At 38.1% G+C, this 24,969-nt stretch overlaps 1 protein-coding gene across 3 annotated transcripts in view; it reads left to right on the top strand.

Annotated features, from left to right (window-relative positions):
* Window positions 1-24,969, top strand: part of ATP8B4 (ATPase phospholipid transporting 8B4 (putative)) — a 222,013-nt gene that overhangs the window by 7,034 nt on the left and 190,010 nt on the right. For all 3 annotated transcript variants that reach the window (XM_073211786.1, XM_073211788.1, XM_073211787.1), the window contains exons 2-3: window positions 1,930-1,998; window positions 19,868-19,926. In XM_073211786.1, coding sequence (XP_073067887.1) covers window positions 1,971-1,998; window positions 19,868-19,926 — 87 coding nt within the window. In that variant the 5' untranslated portion in view covers window positions 1,930-1,970. The remainder of the gene's footprint in view (window positions 1-1,929; window positions 1,999-19,867; window positions 19,927-24,969) is intronic.

The raw sequence follows: 24,969 nt of genomic DNA, 5'->3' as shown, positions 1-24,969 counted from the left end.
ATGCCTGGAACTGCCACTGTTATAATAGAAGGATTGGATTGGAGGAAACATGGACCTGAATATCAACTCTTAATTTTTCATTGTAATTTTATGTCTCAGAGAGTAAAAAAATTTGAATAAGATCATTATCAAGATATAACTTTTAGAGTTCTTATGAAAATATTGTTTAATTCACACAACAATTACCACTCTATGAAGTAGAGAGTATTTTCTACAAAAGCAAAAATGGCTAAAATTTAAAAATGGGTCTATCAACATCTTTACAATAAAAGTTTTCAAAGGCATGGTAGAAAGTGGAATAAGAGAAGTTAAAAGCAATGAAATAGCTGTATGGCTTAAAGGTAATTTTAGGAAGGATCTGGTATTGCTTTATGTTTGTTTAGGGGCTTTTAAAAAGAGAAGTGCTTTCAGGAAGATCTAAAATAGCAGAGGGAAGGTGTTCCATGGATATTTTCTCTTTAGGTACCTTTATATTATACAGATATATTTCAGTTGATCTTTGTACTTGTTATCTGTCAGTAGTATTCTCTCCAACCAATGTAATGAACCAATCAGGAGAGAGAAAGAAAGTTGGCCAGTGGCCAGTACTCTTACTAACTTCCTGGGAGACTGGATTTCTTTCTTCTGCCTGCCTGCATTCTTATTGCCACCTGTCAGGGTGCAGAGTTCCTCTCGTCATCTTGCTTAAAGAAGTGTTCTTCCTTTCACCTGCTCCAGGGACTGAGCCCGTGAAAATACAATGTGTTCACTAGTCCCCAGAGAGTTTTCAAGCCCTAACAGGTTGGCTTGAACTCGCTGATGAGCCATAACCCTCTGGCCAGATGGGGCCACCAAATCCAGGTATCACTGTCCCAGAATCCATCCATGTTTTTCCCTGCTGTCATTTTGTATCTGTTATTGTGAAAGCTTTTTTGGGAACAAAGATGTTGTTTCATGGTTGAAAACCCATTTTATCTGTATCATTTCTCACAGAAAGGCCTTACCTCAAAAAATGCTTTTTGTGAATATTTTTTTTTTAGCCAGAGTACCTCCTTTTGTCTTCCCTGAAGCTTTGCAAATTTCCCCCTTCTTTCTGGTTCTCTTCAGGGTGCCTGCAACCCTCTTCCTATTGCTGACCAACTTCTTCTTTATGTATAGTTACTGCATCCTGCCACGCCACTTCGTTTCTTTGAGCAGGAAGCAAACAAGCCATTTCTCTTTCTAACTGAAAGAGCGTGCATTCAGTACCTCTGCCAACTCTGTCTTGTGTTTGCAAAGGTGCCTGAGTTCATTTCCATGATCTTTTGGGTTAGAGATATTGGAGATCATTCATTTGCTCTTTTATTTATTCCTTCTAAATCTGTAATAGAATCTACCATATGAAGGAAATTAGACCATATGGAGGGAAAAAAGAAAGGTAATAATGACATTATTCTGGCTTTCTGTAATGACCTGGAGAAAACTATACAGATGAGAATAAATTGAGGAAAACTTTTGAGTGGCATTTTGTTTCTCTAGAGCCTGTCTGATAATTTCCTCTCACATGCAACTCCTGCAATTTAGCAGTGGTTCCCAGCTCTGGCTGTGGGAAGGAATCACCCATGGCATTGAGTAAAGGGCAGATGCTAGAGCTTCACCTATGAGGTATTTTGATTCATAATCAAAATTGGGATATATTAGAAAATGTGACTCAATTTTAATGCCAAGTTGAATGGCACCCTGTGCTTACCTTAAGTAGTTCCACATAGTATCATAATACAGTAGATTATTTTTGTATAGAATTATTCTTATCTAGTTAGATTAAAGCCTGATAAATGGAATCTCATATTCCTTATTGTACTTCCTCGTCATCTAGATTTGACTAGAAGGAAAGCTAAAGAAGGGAAATTGATGGTTAATAAGCATTTTTCAAATACTAATGATGTGTCTTTTTCTTGTTTTCTTATGCAGGTCAGATGTTGAGGCCTAGTGAAAAATAATCAAATGCAATCATGTTTTGCAGTAAAAAGAAATCGCTTGGTAAGTACTGAGTTCTTCAGCTGACCCAAAGTGAATGATTTTAAATTTTTAATTTATTTTCTTTTGGGGGTATAATTTATATAAAAAAACACACACAGAGCTTAAGTGTTCAGTTTGATGAGCTTTGACAGCTGTGTAACATCTGTGTAACTTCCACCCAAAACAAGATATGGAATGTTTCTATCATGCCAGGAGGTTCCCCTGTGCCCTTTTTCATTCATTCTCCCTGCACTCCACACAACCATCCTCTGACTTCTGCTAGATTTGTTTTGCCTATTTTTGAAACCAATATACGTGAAATCATACAGCATGTATTCTGCGTCTGCTTCTTTTCTCAGCATAAGGTTTTTTGATATACATCCGTATGGCTATATGTATCCACAATCTGTTCTTCATTTTTTCTTTCAAGTCAATAGTACCTGGTATGAACACGCTGATATTTAAAATGTAATGCATAGTTAGAAATAATTTTGGTTTATGATGTTAGGAGACACATGTTGTTTTTGGCTGGGTCATTGGTCTAGCTGAACATTGTTAATCATAATCTAGTTTTAAAAATATAGCATCCTGACCAGAGTATCAATGTTCTCTCTTGTCTCTAGTTTGTTGATGGCAGGCTATTACGTAATTTTTCCTTCAAGGTGCATCTATTCAATTTATGATGGCTTTTTTCTTTATTTTTGACCAGATCTTTTAGATACTAAATGCTAGGTTAGAGTTTATCTGATGCGCTGTCCCTCTTCCTAATAAGATCTCTGACAGGTATAGTAATCTACCTCGATAGGCAATTACTTCATGGTGAGTCCCTTCCCTTGTTGGACGCTTACCCATTGCAACATTCAGTCTCATAATGAGCTGAAATCTGTCTCAGTGTAGTTCCCACCCTGAGGTCATTAGTTATACCCTCTGGTGCCATCCAAGAGGCTAGAATTATTGTCATCATTTCTCCTTTTTCAAATGAAGTGATTTATTTATATTGAATCACTAGTATAATCTTAACATAAGAGTTAACCATCTTTAACAAGGACAAGTTTCCAAGAGGATCTATTGTGACAGTTTTATGTTCAGTCACTCTTTTAAAAGTAATTTTTATGTATATATGAATGTATTAATATATATAAAAATAAGCAGTTTTTATAAATAAAATTAAGAAAATGGAAGTTGTGTAATTGTACAATCCAGACGTAACCACTTGAGGCTGCCATGCTGTACACCTTTAGAGGGTTCCAGTCATAGTGGCCTCTCCTGATGTGTTCATGTATTTTCATCCAAATATATATCCCTAACTAGTATTATGTTGTACAGTATTTTGAAACCTGCTTTGTAGACATAATACTGTAATCACAGATAGATACCTTTCATATATTTAAACATTTCTCTATGACACTAGTCATTTTTACATTTATTTTGAAAATGTTGAATTTTATAAAAAAATTAAATGATTAAATGATCATCCAAAAAGCTTTCTCAAATTACCATTTTGTTACATTTGCTTCTTCTCTCTCACTCTCACATACAAACACACACACACACACACATACACACACACACAACACACACTTTTTTGTTGTTGTTGAATTTGTTGAATCATCTGAAAGCAAAGTGTAGACATCATGTACCTCCAGAGACTTTAGCAAGAACCTCCTTAGAATAAGGACTTTCTCCTATGTAACCACAATATTGTTACCACACCCAAAAAATGTTACATTGATTGATAAATACATTCCACTTTTCAATTTCCCCAATTGTCCCTAAAGTATCGCATCTCTCAGAGGTGGTTTTTATTTTTGGTATAGTATCTAATAAATGTTCACGCATCGTATTGACTTTTAATCCCTTGATTTTCCTATAAGTTTAGAACTGTTTTTTGTTACACTGAATTTTGGGAAAGTCTAGTCCAACTCCTAAATTGATTTGCTTTCAATATTTTTGGCACAAATACTAAAAAGATAAATTTGTTTTTTAATGGCCAATTAATTAATTAGTTAATTGACAGTGTTTTGATGAGGAATACAACTTTCTGATCTTCCTCACACAGAATTTTATTTTACAGACAAATAGTTTTTGCTGTGTCATGAGGTTAAATGTTTTGGCCACATAGCTGGGTCTGTATCTGCTCTGGTACTGATTTACAGAGAAAGTTGAGGCCAGTCTTTTTCCCTTGAACTTGTTACAATGGCCACATGACTTGAGGGACTGACATCCATCATACCATCATGACTAGGAATGATGTTTCTTTAGGTCATTTTAGTTCCTGTTGATCTGGCCATAGACTAGAGAGCTTTTATAACCTAAAATATTCATTTGTTTATGCAGTCAGTCAACAAACTTTTTTGAGCCCCTGTGATATGCCAAGTAGTGTTGATCTTTTTGGACTTCAAGTAGCTTTTTACGATTCAGTAAAATATGTGTATTCTCACATGATTTACAGTGGTGACAATAACTTAAAATATATTTTACTAAACATTCCTACAGTGGTATATTTGTCAGAAGAGCACAGACTATAGACCTTCCAATTAGCTGAGGTTGTAAGGGAGAAAAATCTTGCAGAAATGATATTTTACTGCAGTGAGATATGAAAATTTCAGCTAATTGACTCAAATATTTAAAACATTGTGATTACAGCCTATTTTCTGCTTGTTCTTTGTTACTTACCCTTTCTGTATAGCTTGTGTAGGAGGCCCAAAGATAAGTCATTTTAAAGCACGTATGTGTTTTTCTACAAAGCAATCAGGAAAAGCACTGTTTATGTATAAAGTACCTAATTCAGATTTCTTGTAATTTAGTAATATGGGAAGCAAAATAGTAGAAAATTAGAGACTTTGTTTAAACTAACTAAAGCTGCTCTTGATTCCAAAATATGGGGATTGTGGAGCCAGCATGCATTACTCCACAGGGAAACCCAGGAAAGTATGTTTATGAGGTGTGGGGTGGAATCAGACCAAGGTTATACTGTGTCTTTCTTGAGCCCTTTGTGGGCCCCTTCCTCCAAAAAATATTAAAAATCAGTTTTATAATTGTGTGTGTACAAAGACAAATATGAACCAGGTTGGATTCATTCTTTTGTACCCATTCTTATTATATTCATTTTTTATTTATGATTTTAAACTAAATGAAAATTTAAATGTTTTTGTGTGTCTCTGTAAGGTGAGCCCTAGCCACTGATCTACTGTGACTATAAATGAGGTAATGTTTCGGTTGAGGTTTACGTACCTGCTTCTCGGTCACTGTTTCTGAGTACCTACCAATTAGCATGTATATATCCTGGGTTGGGCCTGTGGTAGAGGGTTAGTAAAAAAAAAGATGAATGAGACACAGAATCTACCCATTATTGGCATTGTGTCAATGCACATAAAAGTACATATGTGCATATTAAAATATGCATTTAAGGAGTGTTATTTCTCCTTGGGTCTATCCCTTTTTGAGCAACAGTAACAAATCCCAATATTGTTTCTCAAGTATTTTTGCAGTTACACTTACGAAGGAATTAGTTTTTACTCGAACTTGCTTTTTGTCTACTATAGTAATTTGTAAAATTGGATCTAGTTTTGTCAAAATCATCTATTTTCTTAGTTGAACTGAAAATGAGGTCATTGGAATGAAGTACCGATCAGTACTGGCCAGGCAGTGACATACCTAAGACAGTGCTGGCTTCACTAAAGCTCTTTTGTGGCTTTGGGGTTAGTATTTGCTAAGAAATTCTCTTCTACATTTTAATAACTTTTTGGTGTTCAGAGGGAAAAAGGGCAGGGGAAATTTTCTTTGATACCACTAGGGATGAGGGAGAAATGCTCACACCCTTCCATTTTACCATACTAAAATTCTGTGCAAGGAGATGATGGAAATTATTCCAGGGATTCTGAACCCTTGCTGCTCACCACAAGTTTTGCAGGGCAAAAGCCTCCCATTAATAGGTTATTAGCTTTTATAACTGGATTAAAGGGGGAAGCAGCATTGGTGTTACTGGTCCTAGGTATGTGCTAGACTTTTATCTTTTGTTTAAATCTCTTTGAAATACGAGTCCTTTTTTTCCCACAGAGGGTATGCTGTATACTTAAAAGTTTTCTATCATAGTTACTGTGCAGAGTTGTAGGAGTGTAGAAAACATGTCTTCTGGCTCACAAGCATTTCCCAAGTTTGTGTGCTGCTCTAAGTTTATTCAAATGAGATTTTATGTAGGTCTTGAGCAATATGATGTTTTATTAGGATATGAGCTAAGTTAGGCTAATATGAAAAACAAAATCAAACCAAACAGAAACAGAACCACCAGTCACTGGCGACTTCCTGAAGGGGGTCAGCATCATTCTTTCTCACTTCTCTGTGGATTTGTGGGGTGGTGGCTGCTCTTTCCTTGAATGCTCTTCTTTCTTGGCCTGCATGACCCTCATGGAAAGTCTCCTTCTCAGACTAATGTGACCCTGTCTCCTTCACCGGATCCCAATGGTGGAACTTCCCCTGGTTCAGTCTTGTGCATTTCCCTCTCTCTCTAGTTTGTTCCTCAGAGTATTCTCCTCTTCCATGTTGGCTTCTGCTCATCTTTGCACATGTGGCAATCAGTTTTAAGGTGTCCATTGTCTAAGGTGTAAATGTTGCACCTTATTTCTACCTGCTGCTGCTTTTGATCTAATACTTCTATTAATATAGCTTTAGGTTGCATAGAATGGCAAAACCTGGTAAGTAGAAGGATCTTCAGTCATCTTGTCTAGCTTTCGTCCAACTTGACAATCTATTTCTACAGTGATGCTGAATATTTTCCTTGAATTCCACTCTGACAGTAGTTCAAGAATCTAATTTAGGAGATGGCTCATTTTCTGTTTTGCCAGTAAATTCTCCTACATATGAACTAGAAATTCACATCCTTGTAAAGTTCATTTTCTGTTCTGACTTTTAGAATACCACAAAATATCTGTTTTACCAACTACCAATGAAAGATCATCAGATGGTTGAATATCTCTCTCATATTAGCTCCCTCACAGACACACCTAGAAGAATGTTTGGCCAAATATATGGGCACCCCATGGCCCAGTTAAGTTGACACATAAAATTAACCTTCACAGCCATATTTCAGTCTGTCAAGATAGTTTTGAATTTGTTTATTTCTCCTTTAGTTCTGTCAGTTTTTGCTTTCTATATTTTGGGTCTACATTATTAGATGCATAAAATTTAGAGCATCATATATTCCTGGAAGATCAATCTTTTATTATTATGGAATGGCCCTATTTATCTTTGGTAATGCTTATTATATAAAGTATTTATCTGATACTAGTATAGTCATACCAGGTTTCCTTTGATTAATGTTTATACATTATATATTTTTTCCATCTTTTTATTTTCAACCTTTTATTGTTTTTAAATTCAAGATGCTGCATACAGTGGTTTAAAAAAAAACAATTTTACATGCTGACTTTTAAAGGGAATATTTTATCCACTTACATTTGATTTCTGATTTTCAAAATTATATTTCTATTTTTTAGTCTTTATTTTTAATTTTAAAAATATTTAGAAGTTTATTTTTTCAGTTTTATTAAGATTTTATTTATACATAAGTTTTATTTATATACATACATCACTGTATAAGTTCAAGGTATACAGCAGGATTGTTTGATTTACATATATTGTGAAGTGATTACCACAATAGGTTCAGCTAAATCCATCTTTTTGCAAAGGTACAATAAAAAGAAAAGAAAGAGGGAAAGAATAAAGAAAAACTTTTTTTCTCCTTGTGATGAAAATTTTAAAGATTTACTCTCAACAACTTTTCTATTTATCTCATATAGCAGCGTTAGTTATCACCATGATATTATGCATTATATCCCTAGAACTTATTTATCTTGTAACTGCGAATTTGTACCTTTGGCTACGTTCCTCCAGTTTCCCCCTCCCTTCACCCTGCCTCTGGTAACCACAAGTCTGATCTCTTTTCTCTATGAAAAAGAATTTTATTTTTGGGTTTAGATGTAACTGAGATGATACGGTATTTGTCTTTGTCTGACTTGTTTCACTTAGCAAAATGCCTTCAAGTTCCATTCATGGTGTCACAAGTGATAGGATTCCTTGGCGCAAGCCCAGTTTTGGTGCCACATCCAGGGCCTGGAGTGGAAAGTGCAGGCCAGGTAACCTGAAGCTTCAGCTTCTGAGCTTCATGGTAAGTTGGCCTCTGGTAGTGATTTGAGGTCATAGGTGTAGCAGGGTGTGTGTGTGAAGATCAACCAGGGCCCTGAAGGCCTTTGTAAAAACTCTCTTTCTCTTGAGTTGCAGCGACACTGGACAATTTGAGCAGAGGAAAGAGATGATTCTTGGAAGGCAGATTAATGCCCCCTCCCCAGAAAGGTCCATGTCCTAACCCTTGGAGCCTGTGAATATGTTACCTTACATGGTACAAGGAACTTTACAGATATGATTAAGTTAAGGATCTCAAGATGGGAAGGTTATCCTGGATTGCCAGGTGAGCCCAGTATAATATGAAAGGTCCTTATAAGAGGAAGGTAGGAGAGTCAGAGTCAGAGAAGGCCATGTGGTAGTGGAAGCAGAGGTCAGAGTGACGTGGCCAGGAGCCAAGGAATGCCAGCCACCTCTAGAAAGTGGACATGACAAAGTGCAGCTTCTCCCCTAGAACCCCTAGAAGGAACTTAGTCCTCTTGAAATACCTTGACTTTAGCTCCTTGAGATCCATTTCAGGACTTCTGACTTCCAGAATAATAAGATCATACACTGGTGCTGTCTTATGCAACTAAATTTGTGATGATTTGCTAGAGCAGCAGTAGGAAACAAATACAGTTCTAAAAGGATCATTCTAGCTGTCCTATTGAAAATAGATTATAGGGGCAAGGGGAGAAGCAGGGAGACCCAAGGGGGAGCTATGGCAGGAGTCGGGGGCTGGGGAAGGAGAGGTGAGGTGGCTTGGACCAGCGCATGGGCAAGGAGGGGTGAGGAGTGGACAAATTTCTCTTCTGTCCAGAGTTGTGGTTCCAGTGCAGCTCTTTTAAAATGTGTATTATCTGAGTGCATCAGGAATAGGTAAATAAAGCAAGGCTCCTATTTTTTCTTTTGGTCTTTCCACACTTGGTCCAAATAAGGAACAAACAGCTGAGGAGAAACTGAAATGTTCTCTTGCAAAGTCCATATTTTACCCCATCTCAGGTGGTGATCTGCCTCTACTAAATTCCTTCTCTTTTCAGTAAATGACTTCAGCGTAGCTTGGATAAGGTGCTTGGCAAAACAACCTCCTGCACTCTACAGTTTGTATTCAACTACATACGTTCCCTTCAGAGCTGGCTGGCACAGGTGGGGTGCCTTCTGACTATTCATCTGGATTAGGCTTCTCCCCCTCTGTTTCCCTGCTCCCTAGCCTCTCTGCTTCCTCTCTGTGTGGGTATTCGTGGGCATAATTACCCTTTGAAGGTAATTGCTGTCCTCTTTGTTGTTCCTTCGCTGTCTAGAAAAGAGCCTTGCTCAGAGGAGTTCCATAAATATTTCTGGAATAAATCACCTGGTCTTGGCTCCAGTAGATTTTATTTGCCACATGGATTCAGGGATCTGAGACACAGAAACCACTATGTGCTAAAGAAACTCAATTTAGAGCCCCAATACATCTCTAAATGACAAACATAAGCTTTGGAAAACACAGCTTGCTGTGTAACCCCTGAGGTATCACGCCGGCAAGAGACCTCAGATTTCCTTCCCACACGTCTCTCTTTTCCACCTCGGGTTCTTTCTCTCATTTTGTGATGGGGGGCTTTCCTTCCCTTGGACGGCCAGAATGTGTCTCACGGTAGAAAATTAAAGGTCCTCTGAATTATTTTAGGTTCTTATGATCCTTGCAGTAAATACTGAATTTTTTTTTCTTTATGAGTGGGCAGGCCATAGAAAGAGAGAGCTATTTTTCATCTTTACAAAAAACATTCAGATCCTGGTCCAATCCATAAAAATGTAATTTTTGTTATAGATAATCACATGACAGAATATAGAGAAGAAACCAATAGTCTAGCACTGGGCCCATGTGAGAAAGGTTGCAAGAAAAAGCAGGAAGTTTGGCACAGGGGTTTGGGAGAGCATGCTCAGCGAGGACTGCCCGAGGCTCCAAGGAGAGAGGGCAGACGGCTTCTCTAGGATGGCCTCCATGGCCACGCAGGCAGAGAGAAGCCTAGGAGCAGTTTTATGTAAGAGGTCACAGGGCCCCCAGTTAATAAGGAGGGAGCCTGTGATTTGAAGTGTATCCTGAATGCCATCTTTGGTGAGAGAGGCCTCTTCTCCCTCTGTGACCTCTGGACACAGGCGAGCCCCGATCTGCAGTTGCCCTGCCATCTCTGCACAGTGCCACTCCTTATCTTCTTATTCCCAGAACCTCTTTCAAGCCTCTTTTACAAGGAAGGCAGCTCAGTGTTGCAAATCTGACCTCCTGCATGATTTTGCTAGGCCTTTATTTTCCTCATTTGTAAGTCAGGGGTAGTAATAGTGTGTCTCTGATAGGATTGTTTTGAGGGTTAATGAAATAATGCATGTGAAACCCTTCATAGAATATCTAGCTTTTAACAAGTACTCAATAAATGTTACATGTTCTTATTATGTTGTAGTGAGTCTCACATCTCCAGGTGTGAATTTATATTTACAGAAAGCTACATGCTGAGAGCTTATCGGAAGATTTTACTAACTTTGCTTGTAACATAATACAATTCAGGTATGCTAGGAGAAGAATGACTTGGTAGAAGTTTTCATATTTCTTTGTGAAGCTATAGTAAGCCATGGGAGGAATAAAGCTCTCAATAAATCAAATTTTCCAAATATCTGGGCCTGAGGAGCAAACTGGCTCAGACAAGAGGAAGACAAAGCAAGCCCCTCCAGGAGTGGTTTGAAGCCCCCAACTCTCTTTCTGCCTGGGTTTCTTGTCCTCTTTGTGAGGACAAGAATAAAGAAAAATGTGGGAATATTTTTTTTTTTGCCTCAATTCTCTTTAATTTGCTGCTTCAATGTCAGTAGGTCCCAGCAGCTGCTGGTCACCTCTGGGTTTCAATAGGAAACCCCAGTTTGGGACACATATTTTTCCCTTGTATCAGAATGTGCTTTTGGAGTCAAATCAAGAAATCTTGGAGGCTGGGGAACTCTTTTCTTTAAAGCTCTCCCAATCCTGTTTCTATCCGCATGGCTTTAATGAATTGCTTTGGCTGCCAACTACCCAGACCAGATTGTGAAGAATGAAGGAATATTAAGAAAGGAAAAAGCTTAAGTTATTGATTTGGCTTGAGGCTATATTTCTGAGATTTCTGACGCAACCCGAAAAGCCAGTAACAACCCCAAACCCCATGTGACAGTCCATGTCTGGAGACACTCTTCAGTTTTTGGGTTGGGACCAGCTGCAGAGGAAATATCTGTGTCTGCCATCAGGGTGTTAAAGAGACCCCAAAGTTTTGGTGGTGCTTTATCATTTCATGATTTTGGGGATCTAAAGCCAACTGCCTGAAGGCTGTCTCCTAAACCACACTTGGTGAAGGACAAAATGCTAGGAAGTTAATTGAAGAAAGACAGTTGTATTCATTAATTAGGTACTTGGAGTTGCTGGGACCCTTCACAGGTCCAACGGAAGCCTCCTAAATCTTCTGCTTGATTTTCATTTGTTATTAGCTGTTGCTTTCACTAACTAGCCCTAAATACAAAGGTGTTATGAATTATTCATAGACAAACAAATAAAAAATGTAAGTGACTTGTCTTTTTTGCCACTGGAAATGAAAGCTGGATAATGTTTAATTTATCATATTATGAGGGAGAAGAGGCCAGATTTGGAGCTGGGTGTTGCCTGTTAGAACCTGGAGTAGCATCAATGGGCATTTTCCAATTTCTACTGAAAATATTCAGGAAATTAATTCAGACACTTTTGAGAAATAGTAATGAAAGCAACTTTAAGACTGACTATCCAAGCTTGGGTGATTTCTTTTTTTTTTTTGTTAACCAATTTTCTATCTTTTCATTACTTTTGAAAAGGAGTTTTCTGGCATTTTTCTGCTCACATAGTGCTTCCCACACATTTTCTCATTTCATGATGACAACACCAAGTGGCATAATTTTACTGAGGAACTATAGGTAAGGAGAGTTCATGAGTTAAAATGTGCTTATACTGATAGTTGGTAGGAGATCTTGGGACTCTTGCTTCAAGATCCAGGCCTCTTTTTCCTTTTATGAGGGCTCTTTCATCAAAATCTCACTTTTAATGGGTCCCAAAAGTCTTGCTAACAGGGACCAACATTTTGATTGCAGTTAAAAATTTCCAGTAGACAATAAATAAAACCGAAACAGACTCATAAATAGAGAACAGACTGGTGGTTGCCATAGGAGAAGGGGTGAGAAGATTGGTAAAATAGGTGAAGAGGGAAAAATTAATGTTTGGTATCTTGATCTGGGTGATGGTTACATGAGTGTATACACACGTCAGAATTCATCAAACTGTACACTAAGATTCATGCATTTTATTGTACGTACCTCAAAAAAAAAAACCCCAAACTTACCTATCTGGAAAATAAATCTCTGACAGAGCACTGTTATGTCCCTCCTATCTTTTAAAATTACTTGTTTCTTGGTGATCTGACAACACTTGCGATGTTCTAGATGCATCTCTTCCATTCAAATGGAAAGATAAGCATCCGTACACACATAAGTGGATATGCTTTTATTCTCTGAAAACAGGACTAGCTCAAACCTACTATCATCAGCCCTATCAGATAATATTTTCAAGGACAGAGGGGGTAGGCTACATCAATTATCCTGAAAGTAAAGTTACTCTTTTTGGTAATGTTCCCTAACATTGAACTGATTTATAAGTGACTACTTCATAAAATGGCTCAAAGGTAAGCATTCTATGAGTGCTTCAGTGATTGAGACAGATGTCAAATTATATTAGCCTTTACAAGGTTTGCAGATTGGAAGCTACATCCATCATCTTATAGTAGAGTTTTGAAGACTTAATTACCTATTTTTTAATACTCTGAAACAGATTCTAAAAATGTGTCTAAGATCATTCTACCTCTGCTAATAGCTATTCTCTTAGTTCACTGAAATGATAAAGGATGGCTTCCTATTCAGCACATGTCTTTGTTAGCTTACCAACTATTAAAAAGAATGCTAACCCTACTTAGCAGCTTGATCTTCTGTCCTGAGGATCTGTACTCAACTAGCAAAACATCATAGCATCTCTCCATATATTTTCCAGGAAGTTCAATCTGAAGCTCACAGTCATTTAGTATTTAGCATAAATGCTTTTGAGAGAAATAGTAATTAGGATGATTGCTTGAAGGACATGCAATTCATTTATTGATCTAAATATTCTAAAATACATTCCTGAATTTTAATCAGCTCTGCAGAGACCCTAGCACTGGGTCCTCTGGATTGTGTTTGGAATGATATCCTTAGGGTTGTTAAAAAACACAGCTCTAAAAACTCATTTTATATTCTTTATATCAAGCAATGACTTCTTTATGAGGATTTCTTAAAGAAAATTAATGTTTCAGCTAAGAACTAATACATAATTATACTTTTCCTGAGAAACTGGTTTATTTTACCTTATAGACTATGAAACAAAGACAGATTTTCCCTCTTTCTGTAGAATTTGTGGCCCATGTGGAACAGATATGTGGCTCATCATGTGAGGCATTTTAATTTTAATTTTTCACTCCAGTTGATCATCATTCTTGCTTCTTTATCTTCTACTCCACTTTACTTAAGAAATTTAAACTATTATTTTTCCTGATGTACATTCTTGGGTAGTTATATTAGAGATGGGTTTGTATGTAAACACTGTTGCATGTCTGAAAATGTTTTTATTGCGCCTTCACACTTGATTGACTGGCTGAGTATAGAGTTCTAAGTTCATAAACATCTTTCCTCACAACTGGAAAGCATCACTCCAGTGTCTTCTATTGTCTTTGTTGCTGATGAAAAATTTCATGTTGGTCTGATTCTTGTGTCTCAGGGCCAGCCATTTTTTTTCCTCTGGAAGTTTTTAATAATTCTTCTTTGTCTTGGAGCTCAAAATTTTAAGATTTTGGTCTGTGTGTCATTTTCATTCATTCTGAATAGCATTTGGTGCCCTTCCACTTTGAAGAGTTATGTCTTACTCTGGTGCAGGCAAGTTTTCTTTATTAATTTGATTATTTCCTCCCATCCATTGTTTATGCTACATTCTCTTAAGTGTTTTTTCACATTTTGTGCCTTTCTGTCATTTTGCTATATATTTTTTTATTTTTTTATTTTTTAAATTTTTTTAGGAGAGCAAGGTACAGGCTTTTATTTAGAGATATAGTGAAAGAACAGAGCTCCCCTGGCTTATGCCAGGAGGGGACAAGAGAGTCCCCTTGCTATATTTTTAAAGATATTTATTTATTCAATCTTATTTTCCATTCTGTCCATCCTACTGTAGAGTTTTCCATTATATATTTTTAATTTTCAGGAACTCTTTCTTGTTTTCTGGATCAGCTTGTTCTTGTTTCACGGATGCCATGTCTTCTTGAATATCTTTAAGATACTTATTAGATTTAAAAAGCCAAGAAACCCCTCTCTTAAATGTTCTCAGCATTATTTCTTTTTCTTGCATCCTTCTCTTTGGTGCAATTGGTTTTTCTCAGATGTCTGGTCACTTATGATTGTTGGTTTGTATTTACAATAAAGGATTAGATAGATAATCAATTTCAAAGGTCTTTTAACCTGCCAGGCGTTTCCTTTAAATAAGAGGGCTGGTGATGTAGCCAGCCCACAGAGAGGTTTTTCTGTGGGTTGCGGTCCATTCAGGATGCTATGATAGAATACTACAGACTGGATGGCTTATAAACAACAGACATATTTTTCATAGTTCTGGAGGCTGAGAAGTTCAAGATCAAGGAGGCAGCTATTTGGTGTCTGGTAAGAGCCGGCTCCCTAGTTCCTAGTTCCGGTCTGCGTGCTGTGTCCTCACATGATGCGAAGGGAAAGGGAACTCTCTGAGGCCTTTTCTATGAGGGCACTAATCCCGTTCATGAAGGCTTATGACCTAGTCATCTTCCAAAGACCCCCAAATACTACCACATTGGAATTACGTTTCATCATATGAATTCTGGAGGAATACAAACATTTAGTCTACAGCATTGTGGGTTATTCAGGCAGTCTGGCAAATCCCCCAGCTGCCTCGGTAAGGCAAAGTTTACTAGGGCCCAAGTCTGCCCTGGCTAATGTGGAGGTTCAGAGCTGCTTCTCTTTTAGGCCTGAACACCCACCCTTGGTTATGTCCCCACACATTTGCCTACTGTCTTTAGTGGGAACGGGAGGGGGCCTGTGGGAGGGTTCACCTAGTTATTTATTTATTTAATTTTTAAAATTAACATATGATTGATATACACTCTTATGAAGGTTACACATGAAAAAACAATGTGGTTACTACATTTAACCATATTATCAAGTCCCCACCCATACTCCAATGCAGTCACTGTCCATCAGTGCAGCACATTGTGACAGATTCACTATGTGCCTTCTCTGTGCTACACTCTTATCCCCGTGATCCCCCACACATGTGTACTAAACATAATACCCCTCAATCCCCTTCTCCCTCCTTCCCCACCTGCCCTTGTCCACCCCTCCCCTTTGGTAACCACTAGTTCATTCGTGGAGTCTCTGAGTCTGCTGCCATTTTGTTCCTTCAGTTTTGCTTCATTGTTATACTCCACAAATGAGGGAAATCATTTGGCATTTGTATTTCTCCACCTGGCTTATTTCACTGAGCATAAAATCCTCCAGCTCCATCCATGTTGTTGCAAATGGTAGGACTTGTTTCTTTCTTATGGCTGAATAGTATTCCATTGTGTATATGTACCACATCTTCTTTATCCATTCATCTACTGATGGACACTTAGGTTGCTTCCATATCTTAACTATTGTAAAAAGTGTTGCAATAAATATAGGGGTGCATATGTCTTTTTGAATCTGAGAAGTTGTATTCTTTGGGTAAATTCCAAGGAGTGGGATTCTGGGGTTCAAATGGTATTTCTATTTTTAGTTTTTTGAGGAACCTCCATATTGCTTTCCACAATGGTTGAACTATCTTACATTCCCACCAGCAGTGTAGGAGGGTTCCCATTTCTCCACATCCTCACCAACATTTGTTGTGCTTAGTCTTTTCGATGCTGGCCCTCCTTACTGGTGTGAGGTGATACCTCATTGTGGTTTTAATTTGCATTTCCCTGATGATTAGTGATGTGGAGCATCTTTTCATGTGTCTGTTGGCCATCTGAATTTCGTTTCTGGAGAATTGTCTTGTTATATCCTCTGCCCATTTTTTAATTGGGTTATTTGCTTTTGGATGTTGAGGCATGTGAGTTCTTTATATATTTTGGATGTTAACCTCTTGTCAGATATGTCATTTACAAACATATTCTCCCATACTGTAGGATGCCTTTTTGTTCTGTTGATGGTGTCCTTTGCCATTCAGAAACTTTTTAGTTTGATGTAGTCCCATGAGTTCATTTTTGCTTTTGTTTCCCTTGCTTGAGGAGATGCGTTGAGGAGGAAGTTGCTTATGCTTATATTCAGGAGATGTTTGCCTATGTTGTCTTCTAAAAGTTTTATGGTTTCATGACTTACATTCAAGTCTTTAATCCATTTTGAGTTTACTTTTGTGTCTGGGGTTAAACAATAATCCAGTTTCATTCTCTTGCATGTAGGTGTCCAGTGTTGCCAACACCAGCTGTTGAAGAGGCTGTCATTTCCCCATTGTATGTCCATTAGCCCATTATTTAATTATTCTAGAGATACTCCAAAACTCAGGTGATGAGATAATTTATTGTCCAAACCAAGAAGGATACTTTTGAGAGTGAGAGGGGACCTTGTTAATATTTTGCCAAGACAGTAGGCATGAACTGCACTGTCACCCTATCTCTAACTGACTCTCAACCTTTATATTTATCAGCTGAGTTTGGAACTTATTTGCGTGGACCACTCTTCTAATTCTTTTGGCTAGAATTGTTCTCATCCTTTTTTTTTTTTTTTTTGTCGAATCGATCCCATCTGACTTCTATGTTATTTTCTAGGCTTCTTTAAAATTTATGAACCTCTGCTAGTCCCCACTCTTGTTTTTCAGCACTGTTACGTTTTTCTTCTTTTAAGAAAACATGTTTCTGTGATTTCAGTGGGAACTTACAGTGAAGGGAGGTAGAAGGACATGTTCAGTGTGCTATCGTGGACTGGAAGCTTTTTTATTCTACTCTAAACACATCCTGGCTTACTGTATTTTGTATATCCTTGAGTATAACTTTACTCTTTTATGAAACCAGAGAAATTCAGTGATAACAATTCTGCAGGAGTGACCTTACACCAGGAAATCACACATCCATCGGTGAGGACTTTCCTTTCATTACTTTCACATCTGGTAGGATTCCAGGATGCAATGAAATATTAGGCATTATATTATTGAACTTCTGAGCAATTCTCAGTGGGGGTTGTTCATGGGGGATTTGTTTTCAGCTTCCCCTTATTGCCAAGAGAGATTTCTATTCCTTCACACACTGTTATAGCACATGGAAGAATGTCAGTTGCTAAAAAGACAATTCAGACCTAGCATAGCCAGGTTCAAGGCAAAAAAGTGTAGGGTCTAGAACCAAATTGAGAGTTTTGCAGAGTTTAGTGAAGGGATGGAAAAATCTGTTAGAATTTATCCATGAAGACTCAGTATAGAAAAACAATCTTACTGGAAGTATATAAGCAAAGATGAAGGCTTAAATGATAAGAACTTGGAAGAAAAGAGGACTTCCTAACTCTAACAAGGTCTCATGGGACAAGAGTTAATGTGGACATCCAGAAGAGGTTCTAAACTCTTGTAGCACAGAAATTACTCCTTTGGCCACTTTAGGAAAGGGCTATTCTCAGTCCCTGGGGAGGGTGATTACATGGAGACACTGGACAGGAGTCAAGATCCTGGTGTTTGGAGTAAAATTAGATACAGAACCATAGAATTCTGCACTTGGATGTGCTTCATATAAATGCGAAATTTAGGAATGATCATCATCTGAATGTATACGATCTAAACTAAAGCCAATTCATATACAAGTAGCATATCTGATTTTTGATTTACAGCTGCCAGTGGGACAGGTTCACCTTTGCTAGAAGGTAACCTTTGGTTACCTTTGCTAGAAGAAGAGAACCCCTTCCCCCCCTCCCAATAGCATCCATTGTTTTCCTGCCGGCAGTTCTACTATGCCTGGGTTAAGGTAGGGATGTATAAACAAATCATCCAGCGTTTTAAACTTTTAAGTTCCCTCACCCTCCAAATGCCATTTTGGGCCTTGATATTTTTGCTCTTTGTTAGGTAATCAGCAAAAAAGAGAGGGTGGTGCTTTTATAGCCAGGGTTTGAAATGTTTCTTTCTGGGGATGCTTCCTGGTAGGTTCTGGACCTCAGTTACACCCTGTCTGAGCAAACCCACTCAGGTGTTGTCGTCTGGGGACAGCATCTAATATTGTTCTTATTAGCAATTAGGTGAGCTAGCCTGGAGAACAGGGGCAATCCGAGGACCTGACGGTGTTAGATGCGTGAGAAGGAAGCCATGGTAGGTGGATGTCAAACAGACAAACATTGCAAATGGTAGCAACCCAACCATAACCGAAGACATTGTAGTGTTTATCAGGAGCAGTCCTCAGAGGTGAGCTTTGTACCTAAGAACTGAGCCAAAGGGGCTGTAAAGACATGTAGATTCCTCTTGGTCTTTTGGGAAAAAGTGGCCAGTTCTTCTAATTGGTGGTGCCTGGCATATGGGGTCGGGGAGCAGGTGATAAAATATGTTCCTTTCTTCTTCCCTCCCTCTTCATCTCCCTTGTCTTTCTCACATCCCTTCTACAGCCAGCTCTTCTCTTTCTTCTTCCTCTTCCTTTCCTGTCCCCAACATGTGCTTTCAAATTACTTTCCACCCTCCAGTCTCCTATATCTCTGTGGTTGCATGTACCTTCTCTAAACTCAGACTCTTACCACTATCTCTATACATTTTACCATCTGTCACTTACCCAGTTGGAGAATTGGGATTAAGGGGACCCCAGTGAGATGGTTGAGTCACTTGCCATGAGAGCCCAGCACTGATAGCTGGTGGTTACTTTGCTGCTGTTCTTCCTAGAGCTTTCAATATTCCACCACCGCACTTTTGTCAACTCTGGATTCAGTAAACATAGAGCAAGAACTTGCTACCCTTACTACAAAAACATGCTCTGCTGGGTTTCTAGGCACTGTTTCTTCTTTCCCTTTGCAAATTTTAATTTCTGCACTATCATGATCTTTGAGTTTGTTATCTGTATTGGTGTTTGCATTTGCTTCCAGAAGATATTCTGTATTTTGACTACTTCCAGCTCAGGACATGTCTTAGTATACTGATAATGTGGAGTTTCCTTTCACTATTCCTGGGTTGTTTAGAAATACCACCTTTGACTCTCTGAGTGTAAGAAGTCAATGACCTCACTGGCTGCTTCAGTATGGTTTTGTTTGGCTGTTATATTTTTTGACTTTTTAGAAAAAAAAATCTCTTTTCAAGGGCAACATTTGAGTTTCAGCAGCTCTGTCTCCTTTAGGAAGGACTTGAAGTTAAGAGAAAGGGTCTTTGTAGAGCTATAGGGATATAGAAATTGGAGACACATAATGTTTTATTTTATGGCTGGCATCAGAAAAACAATGAGAAACATTTCAACTTTCCATTTTGGGACTTTCCAACAGATGTTCCAACATTTAGGCTGGAAAAAACCAATGCCCTTCAAATTTCAAAGGAAAGAATTCTTGCAACCTTGACAACAATCAGAGTAACCTAAGTGATGTTAGCTTAATGAGTTGTATGTTTCCTTGGGTAGAAAATTAAATTTCATACCTGATTTCTCTTTCTCTTTAGAAGTGGAACGGATTGTAAAAGCCAATGACCGTGAACATAATGAAAAGTTCCAGTACGCAGTGAGTAGAACACACACAGCACATGCATGCTGGGGTCGGTCTTACCTGAAGGACAGTTGGATTCATGCCTTCACCAAAAAGTTCCTTTGTTGGCCCATTTTAGTAGCAGGGTGCTGTATGTTTCCATAAATACAGGTATTAGTAATGTTTATGTGCTTATTTCTCTCCTGCACTAGAAGTGGTATGTTATATTGTTTGATATGGAAATATCCTCTTTCTGTTTTTTTTTTAATGTGACAAGAAAGTTTATTTGATATAAGACAGTACATACTCAGACAGGGGTACAGGCATCCTCAGAGAGGAGGTGTGCTTAAGGGCTTAGGATTCTGTCTTAGAAGGCTTTCAAGAATGGGGCAAAGGGTGGGTGTAGGCTTGACATGTGGTCTCATGATGTCTGTCTCCAGTGAGGGACACTGTGTCATCAGCCGTCATCTGTCCTTTAGATATTCTGTAAGATAAACTTAACACAAGGAATTTCTTGAACCTGTCCTACTCCAAGATAGTAGTTACCCTTGAGCCATGGGGACATATCATTTAGGATTGCCTGCCCTGCATTAAGATAGGGTAAGTTACTGACTGATTACCATAAAATATGTTAGGAATCTTACCTCCTAATTCCCTGGTTTTTAAAATGGAATCTTAGACTGAAGATGGAGTCCCTCCTGTTCTTACTTTACTCCTTATATCTCAGCATTTTTCATCATAGGCAGGACAAATTAATTGTGATGCTTGCCTTATGTCCCTGCCTCACCTCAAGGAGTGTGGACCCTTGAAATCTTTCAAGGGAAAGTTGGTGTTGGTCTTCCTTCTGTAACTGCTTCCTGCTGAGGAGGGCATTGTCCCTACCTATGGGTCCAGAAGTTCCTTGCTGTTTGTCAGTGACAGAGAGGACATGCAATTGTCGCAGCAGCGGCTGAGATGGACAAAAGCACGTAAAGGAGGATGCAACTAGGTTTCAGGATGCATCTTTATCAGCGTGAGGGATGGGTTGAAATTCTTGTCTTAGCAACATGTGGAGTTAGATTTTCTGCAAACTGGAGAGAACAGACTTGACAAGGAGATTAAGGATGCTTGGCTGAATATGAGGACCAGGAATAGTAAGACCTCAATTGAAATGATGGAAGAAAATTGGAATCATTTGGAGAGTCATAGCCAGATATTTTGAGGAAATCAGAATTCATGATCCAGTCCATTTCATAATGACTAGTATTAGAATTTAAAACCAATAAGGCTGCACTATTGAACATAGTTATTTTCTCTCTACAGTCAACCTCATTTTTATTAGAGGTAACATATTAAGATGAACTTGTTTGTAAAATAAGTTTAGCTTCAAAGCACTTGGCCTGATAATTTACATAAGAACATCAAGAACAGCAATTCATCACACAGGCTCTTTTAAATGTGCTTTGCTGGAAACTTTTCATAAGGAATTTCGGGTTGAAATTTTAAAGGTCTCTTGAGGCCAGGAAAGCCAAGCTAGAGACTTGCCATCAGGTTTCACTTGCAGTACCTGTAATTCCTCCCTTCTCAAGGTTCCCAAGATATTCTGAGGTTGCCAGGAACTAGACTTCCTTACTCATCTGGTAAAGCTGCTGAAAACCTGATAACCAAGGTACCAGACCAGTTCTTCCAAGGGGCTTTATTGGCTCCATAAAGTCAACCCTAGTTCCTTAAAGCTGTCTGGTCTACCTGATTCTATGCATGTCTCTTCTGTTTTGCTTTGTTTTATACTCCACAAACAAGTGAAATAATTTGGTATTTGTCTTTTTCTGCCTGACGTATTTCTCTGAGCATAATACCTTCTAGATCCATCCATGTTGTTGCAAATGGCAGGATTTCTTTTCTTTTTTTTTTGTTTTTTTTTAAAAAGCATCATTGATATACAATCTTATGAAGGTCTCACATGAAAAACATTGTGGTTACTACTTCACCCATATTATCATGTCCCCGCTCCCACCCTATTACAGTCACCATCCATTAGCATAGTAAGATGCAATTGGCACTACTTGCCTTCTCTGTGCTATACTGCTTTCCCTGTGACCCCACTGCATTATGTGCATTAATCATAATGCCCCTTAACCCCCTTCTCCCTCTCTCCCCACCCATCCTCACCACCCTCTTTTATTTGGTAACCGATAGTCTCTTCTTGGAGTCTGTGAGTCTGCTGCTGTTTGTTCCTTCAGTTTTGCTTTGTTGTTATATTCCACAAATGACTGAAATTATTTGGTACTTGTCTTTCTCTGCCTGGTTTATTTCACTGAGAATAATGTCCTTCAGCTCCATCCATGTTGTTGCAAATGGTAGGATTTGTTTCTTTCTTATGGCCGAAAAGTATGCCATTGTGTATATGTACCATATCTTCTTTATCCATTCATCTACTGATGGGCACTTAGGTTGCTTCCATATCTTGGCTATTGTAAATAGTGCTCTGATAAACATAGGGGTGCATATGTCTTTTTGAATCTGGTATCTTGTTTTCTTTGGATAAATTCCTAGGAGTGGAATTCCTGGGTCAAATGGTATTTCTACTTTTAGTTTTTTGAGGAACCTCCATATTGCTTTCCACAATGATTGAACTAATTTACATTCACATCAACAATGTAGGAGGGTTCCCCCTTTTCCGTATCCTTGCCAGCATTTTTTGTTTCTTGTCTTTCGGATGTTGGCCATCCTAACTAGTGTGAAGTGATATCTCATTGTAGTTTTAATTAAGTTAGCGATGTGGAGCATCTTTTCATGTGCCTGTGGGCCATCTGAATTTCTTCTTTGGAGAAGTGTCTTTTCACATCCTCCACCTATTTTTTAATTGAGTTATTTGCTTTTTGGGTGTTGAGGCATGTGAATTCTTTATATATTTTGGATGTTAACCCCTTGTCAGATATGTCATTTACGAATATATTCTCCCATACTGTAGGATGTCTTTTTGTTTTACTGATGGTGTCCTTTGCTGTACAGAAGCTTTTTAGTTTGATGTAGTCCCATGTGTTCATTTTTGCTGTTGATTCCCTTGCCTAAGGAGATGCTTTCAGAAAAAAGTTGCTCATGCTTATATTTGAGATTTTTGCCTATGTTTTCTTCTAAGAGTTTTATGGTTTCATGACTTACATTCAGGTCTTTGATCCATTTCGAGTTTACCTTTGTGTATGGGGTTAGACAATAACCTAATTTCATTCTCCTATATATGTCCAGTTTTGCCAACACCAGTTGTTGAAGAGGCTGTCATTTCCCCATTGTATGCCCATGGCTCCTTTATTGTATATTAATTGATCATATATGCTTGGTTTTATATCTGGGCTCTCTAGTCTGTTCCATTAGTTTATGGGCCTGTTCTTGTGTCAGTATCAAATTGTCTTGATTACTGTGGCTTTTTAGTAGAGCTTGAAGTCAGGGAGCATAATTTCCCGAGCTTATTCTTCCTTCTTAGGATTGCTTTGGCTAATTGGGGTCTTTTGTGGTTCCATATGAATTTTAGAACTATTTGTTCTAGTTCACTGAAGAATGATGTTGGAATTTTGATAGAGATTGCATTGAATCTGTAGATTGCTTTAGGCAGATGGCCATTTTGACAATATTAATTCTTCCTGTCCATGAACAAGGCATAGATTTCCATTTACTAGTGTCTTCTTTAATTTCTCTCATGAGTTTCTTGTAGTTATTCTGTCTTTCACCTCATAGGTTAGGTTTATTCCTAGGTATTTAATTCTTTTTGATGCAATTGTATATGGAATTGTTTTCCTGATTTCTCTTTCTGCTAGTTCATCATTAGTGTATAGGAATGCAACAGATTTCTGTGTATTAATTTTTTATCCTGCAATTTTGCTGAATTCAGTTATTAGTTCTAATAGTTTTGGGGTAGGTTCTTTAGGGGTTTTTATGTACAATATCAAGTCATCTGCAAATAATGACAGCTTAACTTCTTCCTTACTAATCAGATACCTTTTATTTCTTTGTGTTGTCTGATTGCATGGCTAGGACTTCCTGTATTATGTTGAATAAAAGGGAACATGGGCATCCTTGTCTTGTTCCTGATCTTAGAGGAAAAGCTTTCAGCTTCTTGCTGTTAAGTATGATATTGGCTATGGGTTTGTTGTATATGGCCTTTATTATGTTGAGGTACTTGCTCTCTATACCCATTTTGTTGAGAGTTTTTATCATGAATGGATGTGGCATTTTTTCAAATGCTTTTTTGACATCTATGGAGATTATCATGTGATTTTTGTTCTTCTTTTTGTTGATGTGTGGATGATGTTGATGGATTTTCTAATAGTGTGCCATCCTTGCATCCCTGGAATAAATCTCACTTGATCATGATGGTTGATCATTTAGATGTATTTTTGAATTCAGTTTGCTAAGATTTTGTTGAGTATTTTCTTTTTTTTGATATTGTTATTGTAGAATTACTTGAACAACATCATGGTTACTAGACTCCCTCTATTATTAAGTACCCCCAACATACCCCATTCCAGTCACTGTCCATCAGTGTAGTAAGAGGCTATAGAATCATTACTTGTCTTCTCTGTATATACTGCCTTTCCCGTATCCCCCCTGCTACATTATGTGTGCTAATCATAATGCCCCTTTCCCCCCCTTATCCCTCCCTTCCCATCCATCCTTCCCAGTCCCTTTCCCTTTGGTAACTGTTAGTCTGTTCTTGGGTTCTGTGAGTCTGCTGCTGTTTTTTTCCTTCAGTTTTTTCTTTGTTCTTATGCTCCACAAATGAGTGGAATCATTTGATACTTTTCTTTCTCCACCTGGCTTATTTCACTGAGCATAATACCCTCTAGCTCCATCCGTGTTGTTGCAAATGGTAGGTTTTGTTTTTTTCTTATGGCTGAATAATATTCCATTGTGTATATGTACCACATCTTCTTTATCCATTCATCTACTGATGGACACTTAGGTTGCTTCCATTTCTTGGCTATTGTAAATAGTGCTGTGATAAACATAGTGGTGCATATATCTTTTTCAAACTGGGCTGCTGCATCCTTTGGGAAAATTTATAGGAGTGGAATTCCTGGGTTAAATGATATTTCTATTTTTAGT

Source organism: Manis javanica, chromosome 8 (assembly GCF_040802235.1).
Source record: "Manis javanica isolate MJ-LG chromosome 8, MJ_LKY, whole genome shotgun sequence".
NCBI lineage: Eukaryota > Metazoa > Chordata > Mammalia > Pholidota > Manidae > Manis > Manis javanica.
The sequence above is the reverse complement of the archived record's forward strand: the minus strand, read 5'-3'. Positions and strand labels throughout refer to the sequence as shown.